The 22820-nt window shown below is 43.6% G+C and overlaps 1 protein-coding gene across 4 annotated transcripts in view; it reads left to right on the plus strand.

The window, feature by feature from the left end:
• The first annotated feature begins 6949 nt into the window (after positions 1 to 6949).
• Positions 6950 to 22820, plus strand: part of LOC114596736 (uncharacterized) — a 30160-nt gene continuing 14289 nt past the window's right edge. For 2 of the 4 annotated variants that reach the window (XM_077930001.1, XM_077930004.1), the window contains exons 1-5: positions 6950 to 7131; positions 16386 to 16432; positions 20179 to 20343; positions 20938 to 21055; positions 21982 to 22032. In XM_077930001.1, the coding sequence (XP_077786127.1) occupies positions 6964 to 7131; positions 16386 to 16432; positions 20179 to 20343; positions 20938 to 21055; positions 21982 to 22032 (549 nt within the window). In that variant the 5' untranslated portion in view covers positions 6950 to 6963. The other 2 variants (XM_077930002.1, XM_077930003.1) reach the window with 2 other exon arrangements.

The raw sequence follows: 22820 nt of genomic DNA on the forward strand, positions 1-22820 counted from the left end.
TTTTTCATATTACCTGCACACAGGATCTACATTTTCATCAGTCCTATGCACCACAACCCCAAGATCCATTACCTGATCAGTCACTACCAGCTAAGACCCCATCAATGTATATGTGAAATTTGGCAGTTGATGCCCCATATTTCACTTGATTTTATTGAAGTGCATTGGCCATTTAAATGTCCATTCCCCCTCTCAGGACAGATCTTTGCTATTTTATTGCCCCTTCAACCAGTTTGAAGAGATCTTTTGTGAAGCTCCACACAATCCTTTTCTGTTTTTGCCACCCTAAATAATTTGGTGCCATCAGCAAACTTGGCTACCTCTCAGGTCTCTCTGAACTCCAGATCATTTATGAACAAGTTACAAGGCATTGATCCAAGACAGTACAGATCCTTTGTAAACCCTGCTCATTACATCCCTCTAATGTGAGCATTGTCTATTCATTCCTTCTCTCTGCTTCCTGTTACCATTTTGCAAGAGGACCTCTCCTCATCCCACAACTACCAAATTTGCTCAGGGGTCTTCTAGTGTGGGGCTTTGTCAAAGGCATTTGCTCCATAATTCATTATTTTTGTGACCTCTGGGCTGCTTTGTTTTTCATTACACAGAGTACCACCAATTAGAACGTTATTTATTTCGATTCTGGCATTTTTCCTCTGGCCCAAAAGGGTCAAGGTTGGTCCACATTATTTACAGTTAGGGCAAAAGAGGATGGGGGATATTCTTTTGCTGCAAGCACACAGAGAAAAGCCATTGGCTCATTTTGTGGTTGGTTTTGGTAACAGTTTGTATTAGCAGCAGTGTTGAAAAGAAATCTGGCATGACTCTATTTACCAGAACAGGGCATGGCACTTGACCTTTCATTTCTCTTCCTAGAGCTAGTTGTTAATACATGCTCAATACATAGCATTTCATGGTGCCATGATCATAGAATCCTAGAGTTGGAAGGGACCCAAGGGTCATCTAGTCCAACTCCCTGCAATGCAGGATGAGTGCTCTGAGTTGATTCTGGCAGTTCAGCCTGACCTAAGTAGAGAAAACCTGCTCCAGTATGGTTGAGAAGACCATGAGTGGCAGTCCCTCTGTCGACATAGACTCATCCTACCCATTCCTCTTGCAGATGAGAGATTTGTAGGCTAAACAAACAAGGGCAGCCCATTCTCTCCAGCTGAACAGTGCAAACATTTAATGGGGATTCAGTTTCTTCTGCCTCCAATAAGGCGGCTGCAGCTGACAACATTAGTCATTGTACTCAAGCCCTGCTTGCATCTTTCCCATAGGCAGCAGATTGGCCACTGTAAGAACAGGATGATGGACCTCTACCCTGATCTAGCAGGGCTCAACTAGCCAAGAAGGGGGTGGGTGGAAGTGCTGCTTAGCAACTAGTCAGAGTGGCATGGTCTTCAATGAGCTAGCATATGCTCTGACTGGCGGTGTAGTTATGAGGGAGTTTTTCCTCTTACATTTGGTTGCATGTCTCCATGCTGTGTACAAGGCCTGAACTGAGAAAGACCCAAAAAAAACAAAAAAAAACCACCCACCTTTATGTTCATTTCTCCTCAAATTATATCCTGTTTACATTCCGTTTGCTCAGTAAAGGGCTTATCCACACTTACATTTCTTCTGCCTTTTCCAGGTATGGTCCACACTTTAAAGCTGAATCAGACTGAACGTCAGTCTGAGGAAAACCTGAATAGCCATTTGATCCAATTCAGCTTTAAAGAACAGGCTTTTGTAGGGAAAGTTTGGGGGGGGGAGGCGCTCAGACACAGAGCTTTAAAGTGTTGACCTGTGCCTGGAAAGAGCAGGGCAAAAGGTAGCTGTGGATAAGCTGACAGTGTTATCAGGATTTTTCTCTCTGGATCCCTCGTGTGTTATTTAAGTGATTTTGCTACCATTCCCATGTTTTTGTCCATTTGGTGTCACATCAGGTAGAAATAGGGTTCTGTCCTTCCCTCCCCCAGCACCTTATTGTTTAGAGAAGGGCTATCCATGCACACTTACCACTTTCTGTCCTTTCTTCTGAATCAGGGTGATGTTAACAGCACCGATAGGAGAATCATGGCAGCTGTTTGGCTGCAGTGTTTTCCTCAAAAGGTTGGCAGTGTGATCTACATTGTATTCATCTCCATCTTTCCCATTTTTAAGGTTAATGAAATTTCAAAGAATGCGCTGAGGACCGAGTCCTGACTAACAATAGGAACCCACAGTATATAATGAACATTCTACTGCCGTATGGCAAACAGAGCTCATTAGTATTGAAATTGTCTCATACATAGTTCACTTGCAATTTAGGGTCCAATAAGCTTTCTATTTAGAGCCAGCAATGCTATGAATTTATGTCTTGACTGAAAGCCGGTGTAAGACTATTGCATAGACATGCAATTTCATACAGAGATAAGATACTGATCTGCTGTACTCTGATGATTCAGAACATAATTTGATATGCTTTTACCATCTCTCCAGGATAAAGGAAACACCCTTTAATTCAAAGAAGAAAAACACATTTTCGCTCCTCTGCTCCGTAATGGCACAAATAGGAAAATGGACAGATTATACCCAAAGAATGGGGGGGAAAGAACTATAGGAAGGATGCTCAAGGCTGAATTCATTTCTGGAGATCTTTCATATGACTTGGGTATAGTGGTTCACCCTAAAGTTATTTTGTCTTCCAAAATGTCAGGCTAATAGTTTTAATGTGATATTGATTCACACTGCCCAACTGGCTCAGTACTGTCTACACAGAGGTGGCTAGCCTGTTGCCCTCCAGATGTTGTGGAACTACCGCTCTATCTGTCACCACCAGCATGGTCAGTAGAAAGGGATGATGGGTACTGTAGTTCAATAACATTTCCCAGCCTATCTGAAGATGCCAGGGACTGAACCAGAGACCTTTTGCATTTAAAGCAAAATGTGCTCTACCCATTGAGTTACAGTTCTTCTTCAACACATATATATCATTGAGGAACAAGAAAGCAGTACAACCCAGGCAAATCAAGCTAAAAGGCATTAGGCCTAAGCTGATTTAGTACCATCAACTTTGGGGCAGAGAGAGATGTATCGAATGAAAGCGCTTGCATGTAGCAATGTGGCTGATCAGCTGTAAAAACTGGATTCCTTTCTGAAATGTTTGTACAGTGGTACCTCAGGTTACAGACGACACTTCAGGTTACAGACTCCACTAACCCAGAAATAGTACCTCGGTTAAGAACTTTGCTTCATGATGAGAACAGAAATTGTGCGGCAGCGGGAGGCCCCATTAGCTAAAGTGGTACCTCAGGTTAAAAACAATTTCAGGTTAAGAACGGACCTCCAGGACAACTATGACAAATGTTGGACAGAGGTGAAGAAAGATCTAGAAATATGGTCAAGGTTGAGACTTTCCTTGTTAGGCCGAATTGCTGTCATCAAGATGAATGTATTGCCTAGAATGTTGTTTTTATTCCAGACACTCCAGATCCTGGACAAAATGGACTGTTTCAAGAGGTGGCAAAAAGACATATCAAAATTTGTCTGGCAGGGCAAAAAGCCCAGAATAAACTTTAAGATCTTAACTGATGCAAAAGATAGAGGGGGGGTTGCCCTGCCGGACCTGAGACTTTATTATGAATCGGCAGCGTTTTGCTGGCTGAAACAATGGCTGCTTCTTGAGAACACAGACATTTTGGATCTGGAAGGGTATGACAATAGATTTGGTTGGCATGCATATATATGGTATGACAAGGTAAAAATACATAAAGGTTTTAAAAACCATATTGTCAGGAAAGCACTATACAATGTTTGGATAAGATATAAAGATCTACTGGAAAGTAAAACTCCCAGGTGGCTATCACCAATGGAAGCTAAAGAGACAAAAAAACTTAATATGGAGTCCAAATGGCCAAAATATTGTGAAATTTTAGAGCAAGATGGTGAAAGGGTTAAACTACAGAGTTATGACAAATTAAAGTCTAAAGTCTAAACCCTACCTTCAAATTAAAGTCTAAACCCTACCTTCAGATAAACGAGGTATTCAAACAGGACAGGAAAATAGGTTTTCAGATGGAGAGGTCGAAATTAGAAACAGAATTGTTAGAACCCAATACTAAGAACTTGTCAAGAATGTATAATTTGCTGCTGAAATGGAATACACAAGATGAAACAGTAAAATCAGCTATGATCAAATGGGCACAAGACATAGGTCATGACATTATGTTTGATGACTGGGAAAGGTTATGGAATATTGGTGTTAGATTTACGGCTTGTAATGCTTTGAGAGAAAACATAATGAAAATGATCTATAGGTGGTATATGACCCCAGTCAAACTTGCAAAAATTTACCATTTGCCCAATAATAAATGTTGGAAATGTAATGAGACTGAAGGTACCTTCTATCACCTTTGGTGGACCTGCCCGAAGATTAAAGCCTACTGGGAAATGATCTATAATGAAATTAAAAAGGTCCTTAAATGGACATTTTCTAAAAAACCAGAGGCTTTTCTCCTGGGCATGGTGGGCCAATTGGTGCCAAGGAAGGACAGAACTTTTTTCATGTATGCTACCACAGCAGCAAGAATTCTTCTGGCAAAGTATTGGAAGACGCAGCAGCTACCCACTCTGGAAGAATGGCAAGCGAAGGTGATCGACTACATGGGAATGGCAGAGATGACCGGCAGAATCCGTGACCAGGGGAGTGAGACAGTGGAAGAAGATTGGAAGAAATTTAAAATATACCTTAAAAATTGTTGTAACATTGAGGAGTGCTGAGATGCTATGGTGTTAAGAAACAGAGAATTGCAGCTGAAAATCATGAATTTAAGGGAATTATAATGAAGATGAGTTAATTAATTAAATGGAGGGTTGCTGTCAAAAGGGAAAAATAAGGATGCAGAAAAAGGGAGGTATGGGGAAGTCCGGGAAATAAGGTGAAGGAAAATGAGTTTATGAAATTATACATGTTTATTTGTTTGTATGTTTTGTTTTGTTTTATTGTTTGTTTTTATTACATGATTGGAAAATTAATAAAAATTATTTTTAAAAAAAACAAAACAAAAAAAGAACGGACCTCCAGAATGAATTAAGTTATTAACCCAAGGTACCACTGTACAGGATTGGGATAAAGATGAATGCCTTCTCACGTTACCTTCCAGCTCTGTGATTGTGTAGCTGTAAGAAACGGCCAGACCAAAACAAAATGGCCAAACCAGTTTCTTTGTTAAGTCAGTAACCTTGCCAGGATCTCTTAAGTTTCTGCTTTGCTAGGTGAGCTTGGGCCAAAGTGTTGCCATAGAAACTAAAGAGAAGGAAACACTTATGGAAGGTGAGCTGAAGGGGGCATGCCTTCCCCCGCCCACTCCTGCCTGGAGATGACATGTTATTTCTGTTGTAAATCACTTTGGGACTTTTTAGTATGAAGTGCAAGTTTAATAAGTGCGTATGAGAGAAAGAAGAACAGCCAGGCAGCTTTGGGAATGGAGTTGGAAAAGAGACACTGAGGCCTGACTTGCTCTCTATGCTGAATTCAAAGCTATGCCCACCTCCAAGAAGTAGAAACATAAGGGGGAGGATCTGTTGGAGTGCTGATACTTTGAGCCTTCCATCTTATGCTCACCTTGTGTGTATGTGTGTGCATAAACAAACCTTATATTATGCAAGCACAGTAAGTCTCCAGTAACCTTCATTCCAGGGAAATTAAACCCAAGGCATGTGCTAGGACTCCTGAAACTTCTCCCTATTTGGAGAGTGCTCTCTCTCTCTCTCTCTCTCTCTCTCTCTCTCTCTCTCTCTCTCTCGATAGAAATAAAGATAGATGATAGATAGATAGATGATAGATAGATGATAGATAGATAGATAGATAGATGATAGATAGATAGATAGATAGATAGATAGATAGATAGATAGATAGACAGACAGACAGAAACTGAGGCTCCCATAATAGATGCTTTACATATTGGAGTCTCCCATAATGAGCACTGAAAACATTTCCCCTAAATATCGGGGAGGGGGAATACTATGCTGTTTGTTACTTAACATATCATGTTGTAAAGTTTTAAGAAATATACCTTACAACTGGGACAGGCAACAAAATGTTGCAGCATGGAGTTCTCTTCTTCAGTATCCCAACTAGCTAGCTATGTCACACACACACACACACACACACACACACACACACTATTGAAGTTGTGTTTTCTACAGATCAGTTTCATTTGTTGTGAGACATTAGTGTTGCATGCAATATTATGTTAGGAAGAAAAGAGGGGCCTTTTCTAGGGCACTCAACCGTTCTCACTCCCCCTGGCTTTCTGTCTCTCCTCTCCCCCCCCCCCCCATGCTAGCCCTCTCAGGGTTTCTAGAAGTTAAATCTCTGAGTGAGAAGCAGGTCCGTAGTGACTCTGCTTTTGCTGCATATCAAAGCACACTGACATACAATTCTGGCACATCGCTTCCCTTCCATCCCTGCCTATGCAGAGAATAAATGCTGCTGAACGGGTCTTGGCTGCAGCTATTCTGTAATAACTACAAGAAGATCACTGCGAGATTAAAATTCTATTAAAGTTTTCTTTTCTTTTTTAAAAAGGTAAAAGTGTTATCACCGGTTTGCCAAGACACCCTGCTTCAAAATTCAGTGCAGGACAGGCTATGTCATTGCAAGTGAATACAACATATATCAGGTGGAGGAGAGCCTTCAGCTGTCTAATGGGGAGGAGGGATTAAGCTGTGATCTGTGGGGTGAGAACAGCAATGCTAAAGAAGTATATAGGGAGGCTCACCTGGGTCTGTTGTGTATCTTTAGCCACCAGGCAAAAACATTCCTCGTTTCCCAGGCCTTTGGCTAATTAATCTATGGCCTTTTATACTGGGCAGCGGAGGGAGACGTTTATTACTATTGTTTGTTACCAGTGCTATTTTTCTAGAAACAGAGGTGCCAGAATTCACAATGAACGCCTCCCTTGTTCCCTTATACAGTGGTACCTTGGAAGTCGAATGGAATCCATTCCAGAAGTCCATTCAACTTCCAAAATGTTTGGAAGCCGCAGAAGCCCCGTTGGACGTTCGGCTTCCAAAGAAAGTTCACAAATTGGAACACTCACTTCTGGGTTTATGGCATTTGGGAGCCAAAAGGGACGAGTACCAAGGCGTTCAACTACCAAGGTATGACTGTAATGGTAATGGCGCCCACTTGAGGGGTGCCAGAACTTGGTTCCTGTGAGTTCCGCCTGAAGAATGCCCTGTTTGTTGTGTCTTTTTGTGTTTTGAAATTGCACACTGCTCTGTAATCAGATGTGGTAATGCTTCTGAATAGCCATTGCTGGGAACTGCAGGAGGGGAGAGCATACCCTCCAACATTTGTCTGATGAAAATAGGGACATCCCATTCCATAATGGTAATTTTACTATTTATACCCCACACATCTTACTGGGTTGCCCCAACTGCTCTGGACAGCTTCCAACATATAATAAAACATTAAACATTTTTTTAAAAAACCTTCCCTATACAGGATTGCCTTCAGAAGGCTCGGGGGTTGGATAACTCCATACCCTTCAACATTTCACAAATGAAAATAGGAGTATATGTGCTGCCGAATGAAAATAGGGACATCCTAAGGAAAAGTGGGATATTCTGGGATCAAATAAGAAACCAGGACGGCTTCTCTAAATCATGGACATCCCTGGAAAATAGAGACACTTGGAGGTTCTGGGAGAGGCCTCTTGTGCTCAAGCCCTACTTCTGGGTTTTCCACAGACCACTGTGAGAATAGGATGCTGGACCAGATGGCCCATTTGCCTGATTGAACAGGCTCTTCTCATGTACCCTTTTAACTTCTAGAAACTCAGTTAAAACGATCAATGTGAAAAACGTGGGTAACTTTCACAGACAAAAAAAAAAGGAATTGATTGTTAGAAAAATACAGTATTGACCAAGCAAATGCCAAACGGTGCTGCTGATACAGAACACAAATCACAATCAGGGAGAACATTCAATTGCTGTTAAAAGCCGATGCAAACTCTCGGGTTGGCAAAAGAGAAAAGCAAAGGCACTTCAGATTGCTGTGCGCTGTGCAGACTCCTGCGGTGCACACTTACGAGCTAGCCTAAACAAAGAAGTTTCGGACTCTGCAGAAGCTCAAATGCATGCAAATATGCCAGAATGCCCTTCCAGGCAGTAAAGTAATTCTCCCGGTTAGAGAAATTGAAACTCCATTCATTGTTATATAAAACATCATCTTGGGCTGTGATCGACCGAGTGACTATGTTTACCTCAGGCACCTTTGGAAGCAGCACACACTGAAGGGAGGTGGAGAGGTATCTTTGTTGCGGCAAAACAGGAGGAATGCTTTCTCTCTGGCTGCATTGTTGATAAGACGGCCCTTTCATTGTGATGATGGTGCAGTTATTCCTTAAAGGAGAATGTGGCCGAGAATTGTGAAACTGCCTTTTCCCACCATGCTGACCCATGTTATACGTGTACCATTATGCAGCAATGCAGTTTAGATCATGTTATACTCTGGGCTTCAGAGAAGACTTGCCTGGTGAGGCAGAGCTGCAGTGTGTGATGGCCTGGGACTTGGGCTGGGACTCAGAACCAGAGGAGTCTCAGTCTGCAGGATCCTTTGCCTCAGGCATCATCTGAACCAAGTTTGGGGCCTGACCCTGAAGAGTTCCAGGCTGCACAGGTTCTCCTGCAACAAACACCAGCTGGGCCGAGTCAGGGGCCTGAGCCTGCCCTGGCTCCAGATGCGGGGATTACCTCGTTGCCTTCAGCTGGGGCATCACTTACAGCTGCTCCACTTGGGTCAGGGGTGGCTGAGGCGGCCTCTGGGTCTAGTAACCCACCAACGTCTCCCGAGCTGCAGAAACTAAGGTCTGAGAGAAGGAGAGACCTGAGTACTTGCACGAGGAGTGCTCGCCTTCAGGTGAAACAGGGAGGTGAGTCGCCGGGCTGTTAACCCGACAAAGATAAAAGGCTGTCGGACCCCACCCCAGGTTGTAGGAGTGACATTGCTGTATGTCAGATCTTGCACCTGTCCTTGCCTAGTTTCCTGCCCCAGCCCTGTCAGACTGACTCCTAGTGGAACCTTCGGATTCTGGACCAGTCCTGGACCACGTTTCACAGGTTACCCCCGGGCCCAGCCCACAGTGCTAACTTCCTGGCAGCAACATCAATGACGGTTACTGGGAGGGCTGGCAGCTGTAGTCCAGAAACATCTCTAGGGGAGCAAAACATTGACTACCCTTGTGTATTGTTCCACTTACTTCAAAAGCTGGTAAGCCAACTCTGCTGCACTTGGGGGCTCTCTTGCTCATTGTGCTAAGTTGGATGCTAGACTTCTGCTCCAAAGTCTTCTCCCGACTGCATCCCTATTTCTGTGTTTAATTTGTAAGTACTCTTCAACCCATTGAATTTCACCAGCATCTTCCACTCAGAGGCAAACTGCTGAACTAAATGGACCTTTGGTCCAGCGCAGAGTGTTCAGTGAACCACTCACTGACTGGGTGGCTTATAGCCCTAAAGTGGCTCAAATCCAACTACCAAGATTTAACTGGATTGTGCTCTCGGCTGCAGCTCTCTTTATGTGAAGATTAGCTTGGATTCATCTGTTTGACACAGCTCTACAGATTTAATCCGATCTATTGCATTTGACACCCATGAGCGTGAGGCCTTGTATCATTAATCCAACTGAAAAATGAAGATGTGTTTCTCTTTGCTTTCTGCCCCTATCAAAATAGCATGCAATTTTGTTCCCATATTTCATCTGAACAAGCCACCCTTTGTACAACCAGATAGAGCGGAGATATCAAATGGCTCCTTTTAGGAGTGCATTTACGGTTTCAAAGTCTTTAAGAGAGCAAGAGGCAGCTCATTCAGTTATTCATTTGGACTCAGTACTGTTAGACACGGATCTTAATGGATAATATTGATTGAGAGAAGCAAAGCACATTCGCGTGCGGCCCCCCCTCCTCTTTTCGCTTCAAAAGGAGGACTTTGCAGAGAAGGATGGTCGGCGTTTCACTCTCATGACAGCAAAGTGCTGTACTACAAAATCCACAAGAAGCCCTCAAGATAGAATCCCAGCAAAGGAATGTGCTAAGCATTAAGAGAGTGGGAAGTAGAAATCAAAGACAATGAAGGGAGCCATTGGCATTCTTGTTCCCATTGCAGGGAAGCAGCCTAGGTCAGGAGGAGCCAATGCAGGGTCCTCTGGTTGGACTCCAACTCCCATCAGCACCAGCTAGTCTGGCCAGCTGGTCAGAGGTTGTGTCAGTTGCGATCCAACAACATTTGGATGGCACTGGGCTGGCTAGTCTTGGGCCAGGCTTTTGAATTAATTCTCACCTGGAAATTCTGGCTGGCACAGAAGGGTCAGAGGCATCACCTTTATGATCCAAGAGTGGCTTCAGCTCTACTAAGGCATACCCTCCAACATGGCACAGGAGAAAACTGGGACATGCGTCTTTCTGGGCTGCACTGCCCCACAAAGTCATGTGACTCGCACAACAGCAGGGTCCCCCAAAATCGGATGCCCTGCTTAAATTGGGACAGTTGAGACATATGCTAAGGGCCAGCTTCAACTGACCCTTGATTAACTTTGGAGATTCTTTCCCACCCCTTATAGCTGAAAAACAGCTTACACTCATTAGCCCTATTTATACAGCATATAATGGGATGTGAATGTTTGGGTGGGAGAAATAGGATTGCACCTCCACTCTAGTTAATGCTTTCACCTGAACCTGAGATCAGAGCCTGTGTGCATACCACAACTTGTGCACGCCTAGGCTCTGTACATACAAACAGGAGATAGCCGAAGGGCTTTGAAAGCACAGATTAGTGTTGCAAGATCCTCCGTCCAAGAAGGGGTGGAGCTTGTGCAACAAATGGAGCAGAAAGTACTTTTGGCCACTGTAGCAATCCCCTATAGCAGGGACGGCCAACTTCCAAGAGACTTAGATCTACTCACACAATTAAAAACTGGCAGTGATCTACCCCATTTTTCTGAAACAGTCAGCCTCACACGAGAGCTCCGTCTTTTGTTCTACCCATCTAGAGAGTGGGGCGAGGGGGCAGGGCCAGATGGAGAAGCCAGCGATCGACTGCAATCTATCAAAACCTCCTGGGGATCGACCAGTAGATCGTGATCGACCTGTTGGACATCCCTGTCCTATAGTGTCTGGATCAAAAGACACTCAGAAACTGTTCCAATGATGAATATGCGTTGGATCTCAGAAAAACCAGCCTCTCCACTTCCTACTAATGTCACCTCTGACTTCCCTAAAGCCATCTCCAGTCTTTTAACCCTCTTTCAAATGCTGATTTAATTACGTAACCCAAATCTCATTCCTGGAATACTAGGAACCTTTGGGTCTTCGGCCTCTTTTAATTATTAGCTGGACAGTATGTTTAAGCGATGATGTAGCGATCATTTGCAAACATGGACCTAAGCCAGATTTTGCCTAGTAATCTGTTGATTGATTGGCGGTATGTTCAGGACAGACAAAAGCAAGCCCTTCTTCACTCGATGAATAATTGACATCATGTCCAGCCTCCCTACCAACATTAGCTACAGATATCAAATTATAATCCAATGATTCCTCCCATTTTACAAATTAGCCTTCCTCCTGCTGCATCTGTGATTATTTCCGATATGAAATAAAACAGTCAGACAACTCAAGAAAATTGGTTATCTCCATAGGAGGGGGAGAAGGTGTGGTGCTCTGTGTTCGTGACAAGGCTGCAATGCTGTGCACCTATCCTGCACGTCCTCAGCTGTACAGCTGTATCTCAGTAGCAGCCTGTGCATGCATTTATCTGAGCCAAGAGTAAATGCGCCTCCCAACTCGACTGCCACTGGCAGAGAAACACCTTCTGTTGATAATCTACAGTGCTCTCGATTTGAAAGCATCGGTTAAACTCCTGCCCAAACTAGTTGGACTTAGTACTTTCTCTCTGCAGACACGGCCCATAATTCATAGGCGTGCTCCAGCAATTTTGTACTGCTCCTTTGGTATGAAACAACCATTAGCCAGGTTTAATAAGCCAGCAAGGAGGAGTTAATAAAGTGTGCTTTCCTCTGTATGTTATACACCTGGAATGAAGCTTCACATGCTGTCAGCTAAAGAACGCAGTGTGAATTAACAATGCCTGCCCTTCCTGCAGCAAGGACTGGGCATCATAGCCAAATGCTTCAACCTGCTTCAGGTTGGTACTGTTGATGCAGGAGAACAGCTCTTAGTTTTTAGTATTTTGGGCTCTTCTGTGCTAGGGTCCAACCTAAGTACCACCCCTTGTGTGCTACAACAGCTTCCAGTACTTCTGCACTGAGGACTGCCCCTTGCTATTGCCATGATACAATGTGCTATCTGCATGAGGAATCAAACATTTGGAGATCTGAAGAAGGAAAGGCAAGTGGAAAGGGCTCCCTTTGGGTGTCTCGTGCAAAATACCAGAATCAGGCAGGTGCTCTAGAATACTGTAGTGTGAAGGCTAAGCTAGACATAGTTTTAGTGGCATTCATACAATTTACATGCCTGCTTTTTGATCTGTAAATAGCAGCCTCAGGTCTGAGCAATCTGAGCAGCTTCAGGTCTGTGTGTGGGTTGGTCAGGAAGTTTAACCCTTTCTCTCCCTGCAACAGTCCTGACAAAAACTGCCTCTCTGAAGCTGCCATTTGTACTTCAGTGAAAGCTCCCATGTCCCTTGAAGTGCAAACAGTAGCTTTGGAGAGGTGCTTTATTGGCATGGAGAGAAAGGGTTGAACTCCCTCTCCTCACCCACCCTTTTCACAATCTTCAGGCTATACAGATTCCCACATGGCTATTATTTAAATAACTCAACCATGCAAGTTAAGTGCACTCATGCAATTAATGTCAGCTTAGTTTGGAATTTATTTATTTATTACATTTAGCTTTTCTCTGGGGAGTTCTGCTATCCATCCATGACCAGACCTAGATCTGCTTGACTTCAGCAATATTGCTGCATCAAGTGCCTTTAGAACAAAGAATCTTTCAAAACATAAAAGGAGCTCAGACCAGGGTGCACATCCATCACCCCATCATAATTTGTTGCCATCATAACCCTGAAGCTACAAACCATCTCTAGCCATCATGGAAGCATAACCATGTTGGAAGGTGCAGGGTCATGTGTACCACTGCAAACTCCTCTATCCATGACTGTGTTGGGATTCACAGAATGCTGTGAGAGATAGTAAGTCTGCAGGCTTGAGTTTGCTAGCTGATGCAACTGGCTGGTGCAATCAGCCTGCAATACTTTCTCTGGAAGTGCTGGGTCAGAATGACTCAGCAGTAGTGTGCTGTCAGTTGATTGGCTGTCATCGGTTTAAAAGGGAAACCTCTCCAGCAGTAAGGATGGTGGTGTAGAGGAGTGTGGGCAGAGAGAGAGAGTTAGAGGTCTTCCTATTTGCCTTAAGGTGCAGCCAGGTACTCTGTTTGACTGTATGAACTGCTCGTGTATTATAGCCTGCAGATATTTGTATATATAGCTCACAATAAATATACTGCACTGAAGAACCTGGAACTCTGAGCATTTCTGCTAAAGCACCACGAAGAATTAGCGACAGACCGTGCCACATTGACCAGCAGGGTCTGAAAGGGGCATGCAAGCAGGTTCACTTTGACAGGTTGACAAGACTCTGTGATCAGAAACTCCATGTGACCTGATCTCCCTGTCCTTTCTCCCTGATATTTGCTTCCCAATGCAGAGGGACTATTTTGTATTAAGGAGCATTCAGTGTAGGGCTGGGCCAAAGTCCACCTCCACCTTTGCCAGACCTCTCCAACCACCACTAAGAAGGATGGGAGGAGAATCCTGGAGACTGTCGGATGGGGTGGTAACTAATAGCTATAGTTTACAAGCTGGCTGAGGATTGATTCCCCCCCCCCCAATCCTCTTAGCAGTCCCCCTACTGCAGACGCATTATTTGAAAATGGGAACTGAAAATGTCTTGGTAGCATCTTTCCCAGGGACATTTCTGGGCCAAATTTCCAAAGCATGTCTCAGTGGTAGTGAGGCTACCAGGTGCACTTTATCATTACTTGAGACAGCACACACAATGGGGTTTTTTAAGAAAAGGGGAGAAGAAAAACCCAACCCTTGGATATGTTGTAAACTGTGAAGTCAGAGGTAAGCAGCCCTTTTTCTGGTGAGGTCCATATTCCCTCAGGCTAATTTCTCAGAGGCTCCATATGAATGATGCACTGGGACCACAGTCAAAAGTGAGCAGTGCATCTCTCTCTCTCTCTCTCTCTCTCTCTCTCTCTCTCTCTCTCCTATTCCCATTTTCCCCATCCTTCCCATCCACAAGAAATTAGGCCAAGAGCTATAAGTATGTAGGACACACTGTTTCCCACACCTGCTACAAATATTAGGCAATACCCTTACTCAAATGTTCCACCACACCACTTTAATAGTCACCTTCGCTCTCCAAACTCTAAAGTTCATCTTGGTCAGACAATCAGCACAGCCTCAGTTCAATTAAATGAGCCCCCATCTTCAAGCTGAAGTGGTACAAGCCTCATCTGAACTGGGCTATACTGTGTTCAAAATAACTGTTACATTATTTATTCCTAAAATACACTGCAGATTTTCTCATTCACTTTCTTAGCTATTGCCGATTTCCCTCTCTACCCCACCTCAGTTTCTCCAGAAATTCTAGAGGCCAGACATCCAGAATGTTTCCAATGCAACAATGAACCCGAGGGGAAAAAATAATTTTCTGGAAATTCCGCAAAGAGAAAAAATGAAGCTCTTTTATGCAAAATTAAGAATGTATTTATACAAACTGAAGTGGAACTGTGTTGCCATCTAGTGGTTTAAAAAGTCACAATGGGACCCTATGAAATGTATTTTCACCTTGTGAATTAGCTGGGCCCAGGACCTCAGAGAGCTCCTGTACTTTCCAAAATTGTAAACACTGCGGCATTTAACCTTGTGCAATTTTGACCATCAAAGCACGGCAAAAAAAGGGGGGGGAGAAGCTGTATTTGGACAGTTTCCCCTTTTATATGGTTTTGAAACTATTCAATATGTGAATCCATATTATCAGTTACTTCTCAGAGCAATCCTATGAAATAATCCATTGCATATCGATTGACCCTGGAGCTAAGAAAAAGTCATTTGTCCAATGAGACTGCAACATAGCTAGGATGTGAACATAGATTTTAATTCATCAAACAATTCCTTGCATGTAAGTCTGCATCCAACACAGAGTGCTTTCTCTTAGGAGACTGCTAAGCCCTTTGTGACATCAGAGGCTGCAGGGACACTACCCAGAGAGAGTCACACAGACACACAGAGCACACAACACAGATAGGCTATGCATGGACTCGGCTAGGCTACAGGGCAAATCAAATTAGACATATCTGAATATATTTCTTGGCAGAGAATGACATGAGTGAAGCAAAGGTAATGTTGATGCTAATGAGCAAGGGTGGGTCTCTGCATGGCTGCTTATAGTTCTGAAGCTCCAAAATAACTGTCGTTGTGATGGAGCATGGCATTGTGTGTAACTCACAGGCATTGTTGCAAGTGAGCCCTTTGGGGAAGCGTCACAGCTCAGTGGTGGACATCTGATTTGCATGCAGAAGGTTCCATGTTGGTGGATTGTGAGATTCTGCTTTCCTTTCTCAAAGTAGGCTAAGCAGGACCCCTCCAAGAACTGGGTGGTGGTGATAGTTGTTGTGATCAGGGAAGTTTCTGCTTCTTCAACTGCTGCTGTGTGCCACTTTTGTGTAAAGTAACAGGAAAACTCACCTGGCTGAGAAATGAGACATGTGTCCTCCTTATAGCTTACATTGAAGCTATGATAGCAGTCCCTGTATGTAGACCTCTCAGCTAAGTAAGCTACCATTTAGGGCCTCGGATTAAAAGGAGCATCTAAATGAAAACAACTGAATTTCAGATTTACATAACTGGTTACAAAATACAGTGGTACCTTGTGTTACGTACTTAATCCGTTCCAGAGGTCAGTTTGTAACAGGAAACCGCTTGTAACATGAGGCGTGCTTTCTCTAATGGTGCCTTCCACTGCTGTCGTGCTGCCGGAGAGTGATTTCGGTTCGCATCCTGAGGCAAAGGTCGCAGCAAGGGGCATCTACCTCCAGGTTAGCAGAGCACGTAACCAGCAGCATTCGTAAGGGGGACAGTATGTAACACGAGGTACCACTGTAAAGGAAACGAGAAAAACAAGACTCTAGAACTGACATTATCATTCTGTTAATGACAAAAATAATGTGGAAGGCATATTGTGGCTCTTTTGGGGGCTCAACTACTGAGGTAGTGAACTCTGGACAACAATACTACAAGACAAACTGTCTGCACTAGGCATTATGTGCAATTATTTTGCTTCTGGAAGTTAAACAAAAATTCTAAAAGAATGTCATTTCTGCCAGCAGATTTCTGAAGCCTTTACAGCTGTCAACATAGGAACAAAAAATGCCAGGTAAGTGTTCTTAAATTAAGGGAAGAGGGGTCAACGGGGAGGGGACCATGAAACAGGGTGGCAACTTACACATTACCCAAAAAAGAGTATTTGTATACATCTGCATTTTGTTGTTGTTTATTCGTTTAGTCGTGTCCGACTCTTCGTGACCCCATGGACCAGAGCACGCCAGGCACTTCTGTCTTCCACTGCCTCCTGCAGTTTGGTCAGACTCATGTTCGTAGCTTCGAGAACACTGTCCAACCATCTCGTCCTCTGTCGCCCCCTTCTCCTTGTGCCCTCCATCTTTCCCAGCATCAGTGTCTTCTCCAGGGAGTCTTCTCTTCTCATGAGGTGGCCAAAGTACTGGAGCCTCAGCTTCACGATCTGTCCTTCCAGTGAGCACTCAGGGCTGATTTCCTTCAGAATGGATGCGTTTGATCTTCTTGCAGTCCATGGGACTCTCAAGAGTCTCCTCCAGCACCATAATTCAAAAGCATCAATTCTTCGGCAATCAGCCTTCTTTATGGTCCAGCTCTCACTTCCATACATCACTACTGGGAAAACCATGGCTTTAACTATACGGACCCTTGTTGGCAAGGTGATGTCTCTGCTTTTTAAGATGCTGTCTAGGTTTGCCATCGCCTTTCTCCCAAGGAGTAGGCATCTTTTAATTTCGTGACTGCTGTCACCATCTGCAGTGATCATGGAGCCCAAGAAAGTAAAATCTCTCACTGCCTCCATTTCTTCCCCTTCTATTTGCCAGGAGGTGATGGGCCCAGTGGCCATGATCTTCATTTTTTTGATGTTGAGCTTCAGACCATATTTTGCACTCTCCTCTTTCACCCTCATTAAAAGGTTCTTTAATTCCTCCTCACTTTCTGCCATCAAGGTTGTGTCATCTGCATATCTGAGGTTGTTGATATTTCTTCCGTCAATCTTAATTCCAGCTTGGGATTCATCCAGCCCAGCCTTTCGCATGATGAATTCTGCATATAAGTTAAATAAGCAGGGAGACAATATACAGCCTTGCCATACTCCTTTCCCAATTTTGAACCAATCAGTTGTTCCATATCCAGTTCTAACTGTAGCTTATTGTCCCACATAGAGATTTCTCAGGAGACAGATGAGGTGATTAGGCACTCCCATTTCTTTAAGAACTTGCCATAGTTTGCTGTGGTCGACACAAAGGCTTTTGCATAGTCAATGAAGCAGAAGTAGATGTCTTTCTGGAACTCTCTAGCTTTCTCCATAATCCAGCGCATGTTTGCAATTTGGTCTCTGGTTCCTCTGCCCCTTCGAACTCCAGCTTGCACTTCTGGGAGTTCTTGGTCCACATACTGCTTAAGCCTGCCATATCGAATTTTAAGCATAACCTTGCTAGCGTGTGAAATGAGTGCAATTGTGCGGTAGCTGGAGCATTCTTTGGCACTGCCCTTCTTTGGGATTGGGATGTAGGCTGATCTTCTCCAATCCTCTGGCCACTGCTGAGTTTTCCAAATTTGCTGGCATATTGAGTGTAGCACCTTAACAGCATCATCATTTAAAATTTTAAATAGTTCAGCTGGAATATCATCACTTCCACTGGCCTTGTTATTAGCAGTGCTTTCTAAGGGCCATTTGACTTCACTCTCCAGGATGTCTGGCTCAAGGTCAGCAACCACACTACCTGGGGTGTACGAGACATCCATATCTTTCTGGTATAATTCCTCTGTGTATTCTTGCCACCTCTTCTTGATGTCTTCTGCTTCTGTTAGGTCCTTTCCACTTTTGTCTTTTATTATGGTAATCTTTGTACGAAATGTTCCTTTCATATCTCCAATTTTCTTGAACAGATCTCTGGTTTTTCCCATTCTATTGTTTTCCTCTATTTCTTTGCATTGCTCGTTTAAGAAGGCCTTCTTTTCTCTCCTTGCTATTTTTTGGAAATCTGCATTCAATTTCCTGTATCTTTCACTATCTCCCTCGCATTTTGCTTGCCTTCTCTCCCCCGTTATTTGTAAGGCCTCGTTGGACAGCCACTTTGCTTTCTTGCATTTCCTTTTCAGTGGGATGGTTTTAGTTGCTGCCTCTTGTATAATGTTACGAGCCTCCATCCATAGTTCTTCAGGCACTCTGTCCACCAAATCTAAATCCTTAAACCTGTTCCTCACTTCCACTGTGTATTCAGAAGGGATTTGACTTAGATTGTATCTTACCCGGCCCAGCAGTTTTTCCTACTTTCTTCAGTTTAAGCTTGAATTTTGCTATAAGAAGCTGATGATCTGAGCCACAGTCAGCTCCAGGTCTTGTTTTTGCTGACTGTATTGAGCTTCTCCATCTTTGGCTGCAGAGAATATAATCAATCTGCAGTGGCGTAGCGTGGGTTGTCAGCACCCGGGGCAAGGCAAGGAATTTGCGCCCCCTAACCCGTGGATTTGCGCCCCCTAACCCATGGATTTGCGCCCCCTAACCTGTGGATTTGCCCTAACCCCAGATGTTGCGCCCGGTGCGGCCGGCCCCCCTGTACCCCCCACGCTACGCCACTGTCAATCTGATTTTGATGCTGCCCATCTGGTGATGTCCATGTGTAGAGTCGTCTCTTGTGTTGTTGGAAAAGCGTGTTTGTGATGACCAACTTGTTCTCTTGGCAGAACTCTATTAGCCTTTGCCCTGCTTCGTTTTGAACTCCAAGGCCAAACTTGCCAGTTGTTCCTTTAATCTCTTGACTCCCTACTTTAGCATTCCAATCCCCTATAATGAGAAGAACATCCTTCTTTGGTGTCATTTCTATAAGATGTTGTAAGTCTTCATAGAATTGGTCAATTCCAGTTTCTTCAGCACCAGTGGTTGGTGCATAAACTTGGATTACTGTGATGTTAAAAGGTCTGCCTTGGATTCGTATCGAGATCATTCTATCATTTTTGAGATTGCATCCCAGTACAGCTTTCACCACTCTTTTGTTGTCTATGAGGGCCACTCCATTTCTTTTACAGGATTCTTGCCCACAGTAGTAGATATGATGGTCATCCGAACTGAATTCGCCCATTCCCGTCCATTTTAGTTCACTGATGCCCAGGATGTCAATATTTATTCTTGCCATCTCATTTTTGACCACATCCAACTTGCCAAGGTTCATGGTTCTTACATTCCAGGTTCCTATGCAACATTTTTCTTTACAGCATTGGACTTTCCTTTCGCTTCCAGGCATATCCGCAACTGAGCGTCCTTTCGGCTTTGGCCCAGCCGCTTCATCAGCTCTGAATCTACTTGCACTTGTCCTCCGCTCTTCCTCAGTAGCATGTTGGACGCCTTCCGATCTGAGGGGCTCATCTTCCAGTGTCATAACTTTTATATGCCTGTTGCCTTTGTCCATGGAGTTTTCTTGGCAGGGATACTGGAGTGGCTTGCCGGTTCCTGCTCCAGGTGGATCACATTTGGTCAAACCTCTCCACTATGACCTGTCCATCTTGGGTGGCCCTGCACGGCATAGCTCATAGCTTCTCTGAGTTATTCAAGCCCCTTCGCCACAGCAAGGCAGTGATCCATGAAGGGGATACATCTGCATGTGTTAAGTTAATGGTCAGAATTCAACATCTGGAGATTCTCCAGACACACTGACCCATGCTGAGCCAATTTCAAGGGTGTGCAAGGTGAGAGAGAAGCCCTGTTGCACAAATGGAAATCCTTCTGCAGGTCTTCTGCTTTAACTTGAACACATTTTCTTCTTACATCCCAGGTTTGCAATAAGTAAGGTACTGTATATTATTTTTTAATCTCCCAACTAGGGACAGTTGGATAGCAGCAAAAGGAGCCTCCATCTTCCAGTCCAGGCATACAAATATATGGTTGAGAGAACAAATTAACTGCCTCATTACGGAAGGGAACAACATCAAGGCAAATATTTTGGATTTACAAGGAGCTATGAAGAACATGAAAGCTGAGCTCAAAAGGCATGTATCAATAATCAATGGGGTGTTGAGTGAATGTCTGATTCCAGCTTGGGAACAATTATTTTTCAGAAGGTTTGAACCTTACCAAGTTTTCCCTGGAAACTTCACAAAGATCAGTTGCATGCTATAAAACTACAGTGATGTGATGAGGGCAATTCTGATGGTTGGTGGTGTTTTCTCCTGGTTACCCAGGTGGTGGACGCTCCTCTGGAAAAGCCCCCTGACCTGGGAGAGTTGAATGATGTCCCTCCCCATTTCTGCCTTTCATGGAGAAGCAAAACTGCTGCCGTTGCTCAGATGAGCAATTGATTAAAGCACTCTCTAGAATAAGCTTAACTCTTAGTTTCCCCTGTACTTAAATTTTTTTGGATGGTGTAACATTGTTGCTATTTTAAATGTTATTCTTATTTAAGTAATTTGTATACTTCTTTATTCATCAGTGGTTTACTGTGATAGTTAGCTGCCTTGATGGTCTTGTTTGGGGCAGAATGGGCATACAAGTCTTTGAATTATTATTATTATTATTATTATTATTATTATTATTATTATTATTATCATCAACACTATCATCATCATTACCTCAACCATATACAGGATAAAGCAAGCTGAAGAGAAAATAACCTATTTGGAAACTGAGATTGAAGCCACAAAGAAAAATCAGGAAGAAGAGACTGTAACAGCATCTTTAGAGGAGCAGTATCTTAAAAAGCTGGTAGGCAAAAGAAATCTTCCTGATCAGAGTTTAAAGAGCGTGCGCGCGCGCGCACACACACACACACACACACACTGCATGTCATCATTAAAACAACAAAACCCAAAGATTTGTTGGCTAGGTGAACACTGTCTGGTGATATTATTCCATAATCATTTTTTAAAAGAAAAACTGTATTAGTTTTGGACATTTACTAGTATGGTATTTTCCGTGGAGTCAATAGCCTCCATCAACAGCCTTCACCAAGCTGATGACTTTCATCAGATGTTATAGACTACAACTCATACTTCTGTGTGGCTTCGGGGTGTTGTAGTCCAAAACATCTGTAAGGCACCAACTTGGTCAAGGCTGTCCTACCATGTAGGTGGCAAACCAAAAGCTTGTGTATTTCTATAGCATGAATACTTCACTTAATATAGATTCCATTCTATAGGCCTCACCAGGTATAGACCTATTTGTATTCATCATGTTTCATCTGCTGTGCAAAGAATAACTTACACAAATCTGAGGGAGAGCCTTGTGAATGGAAGGCTCATTCCCTACAAATAAGGAGACTGCAAAAGCAATCACCTGGAGGCTTTCCATATTGCCATCTGTGAACAGCTATTTATCATGTGGATCCTCTGGTGTTTCCCCACACCACTACAAAACAGGAAAGAGGGAGGACTGCAGCAGACGACACTTGCTGTTGTTATGGCATCTGCCTGGGCTAGCACAGCACAGGAAACTCATTTTGCATCAGCCCAATCAAATTCAGCAGTCCTAGAACTTAGAATTGGAGAGTTAGGACCTTGAGTTGCGTGTGACACTTTCCTGAGTATTTTCTTTAATTTGTAATGAATTGTTGCATCCCTTCAGCTGCAGCCCAAAGAGTCGGGTATATATCAATCTTTGCAACTAACTGTGGCAATTTCTTACCCTCACAGGAGAAGGATAATGAAAATTTACACTTGAGGATCTTCATGCTTTCTGAGAAGGTACACCAATAATCAGATAGGTTTCCTCTGAATTCCATATGTGCACCATGTCCTATCTTTCCCCATGTTTGTGAATGTGCTGCAAGTGTATAATTCACAATCACCTCATCAATGTCAAGCCACTGAAAGTAAGTCGAGAGATGGAAAAAATAAACGCAGGTTGAGTAGTGGGCTGGATTTCTGATGAAGTATTCTCACCTGTAGTGGTTGGGTGGGGGCAGTGATGCTCACCTGATCTCTCACTAGCATTGCTGAGCTTCCTGGGAGGGAGATGGGCAAGACAGTGCAGAGGCTGGCATGGTGCAAATGCACCAGAAGGAACACTGGATGTGTTTGTGTCATGCTGGTGTGTTTACACCATACTGCCTTTCTGCCCCACACCAGCCCAGTAAGCACAGTGAAATTGGTGACAGGAGGTCAGCTAAATGATGCTGCTTCTCCCCACTGACCACTACTGATTTGCACAATTGCTATTGTCAGCTCTGCATGGGCCTACCCAACCCACATTCTCAACATGCCAGTTTGGGTGCATGAACCAGTCTTCATGTTGTGCTGGTCCTGAATAACTGCCTCAGATTTCCACTCTGAAATGAAATGGAAATGGAAATTGACACTGTTGCATTAGTGTTCGTTCAGTCATGTCAAAAGAATCGCTTTTTAAAAAAAATAATGTAATACATCTATTATCTCCCTGGTGCTCATCTTTCTTTGTCGTATGCCTGTGTTGGCAGCACCAAAGCCTTTTTAAAGTAGGCATGAAACAGCATGCATATCTGAATATCTCCACT

The sequence above is a fragment of the Podarcis muralis genome, chromosome 6 (assembly GCF_964188315.1).
Source record: "Podarcis muralis chromosome 6, rPodMur119.hap1.1, whole genome shotgun sequence".
NCBI lineage: Eukaryota > Metazoa > Chordata > Lepidosauria > Squamata > Lacertidae > Podarcis > Podarcis muralis.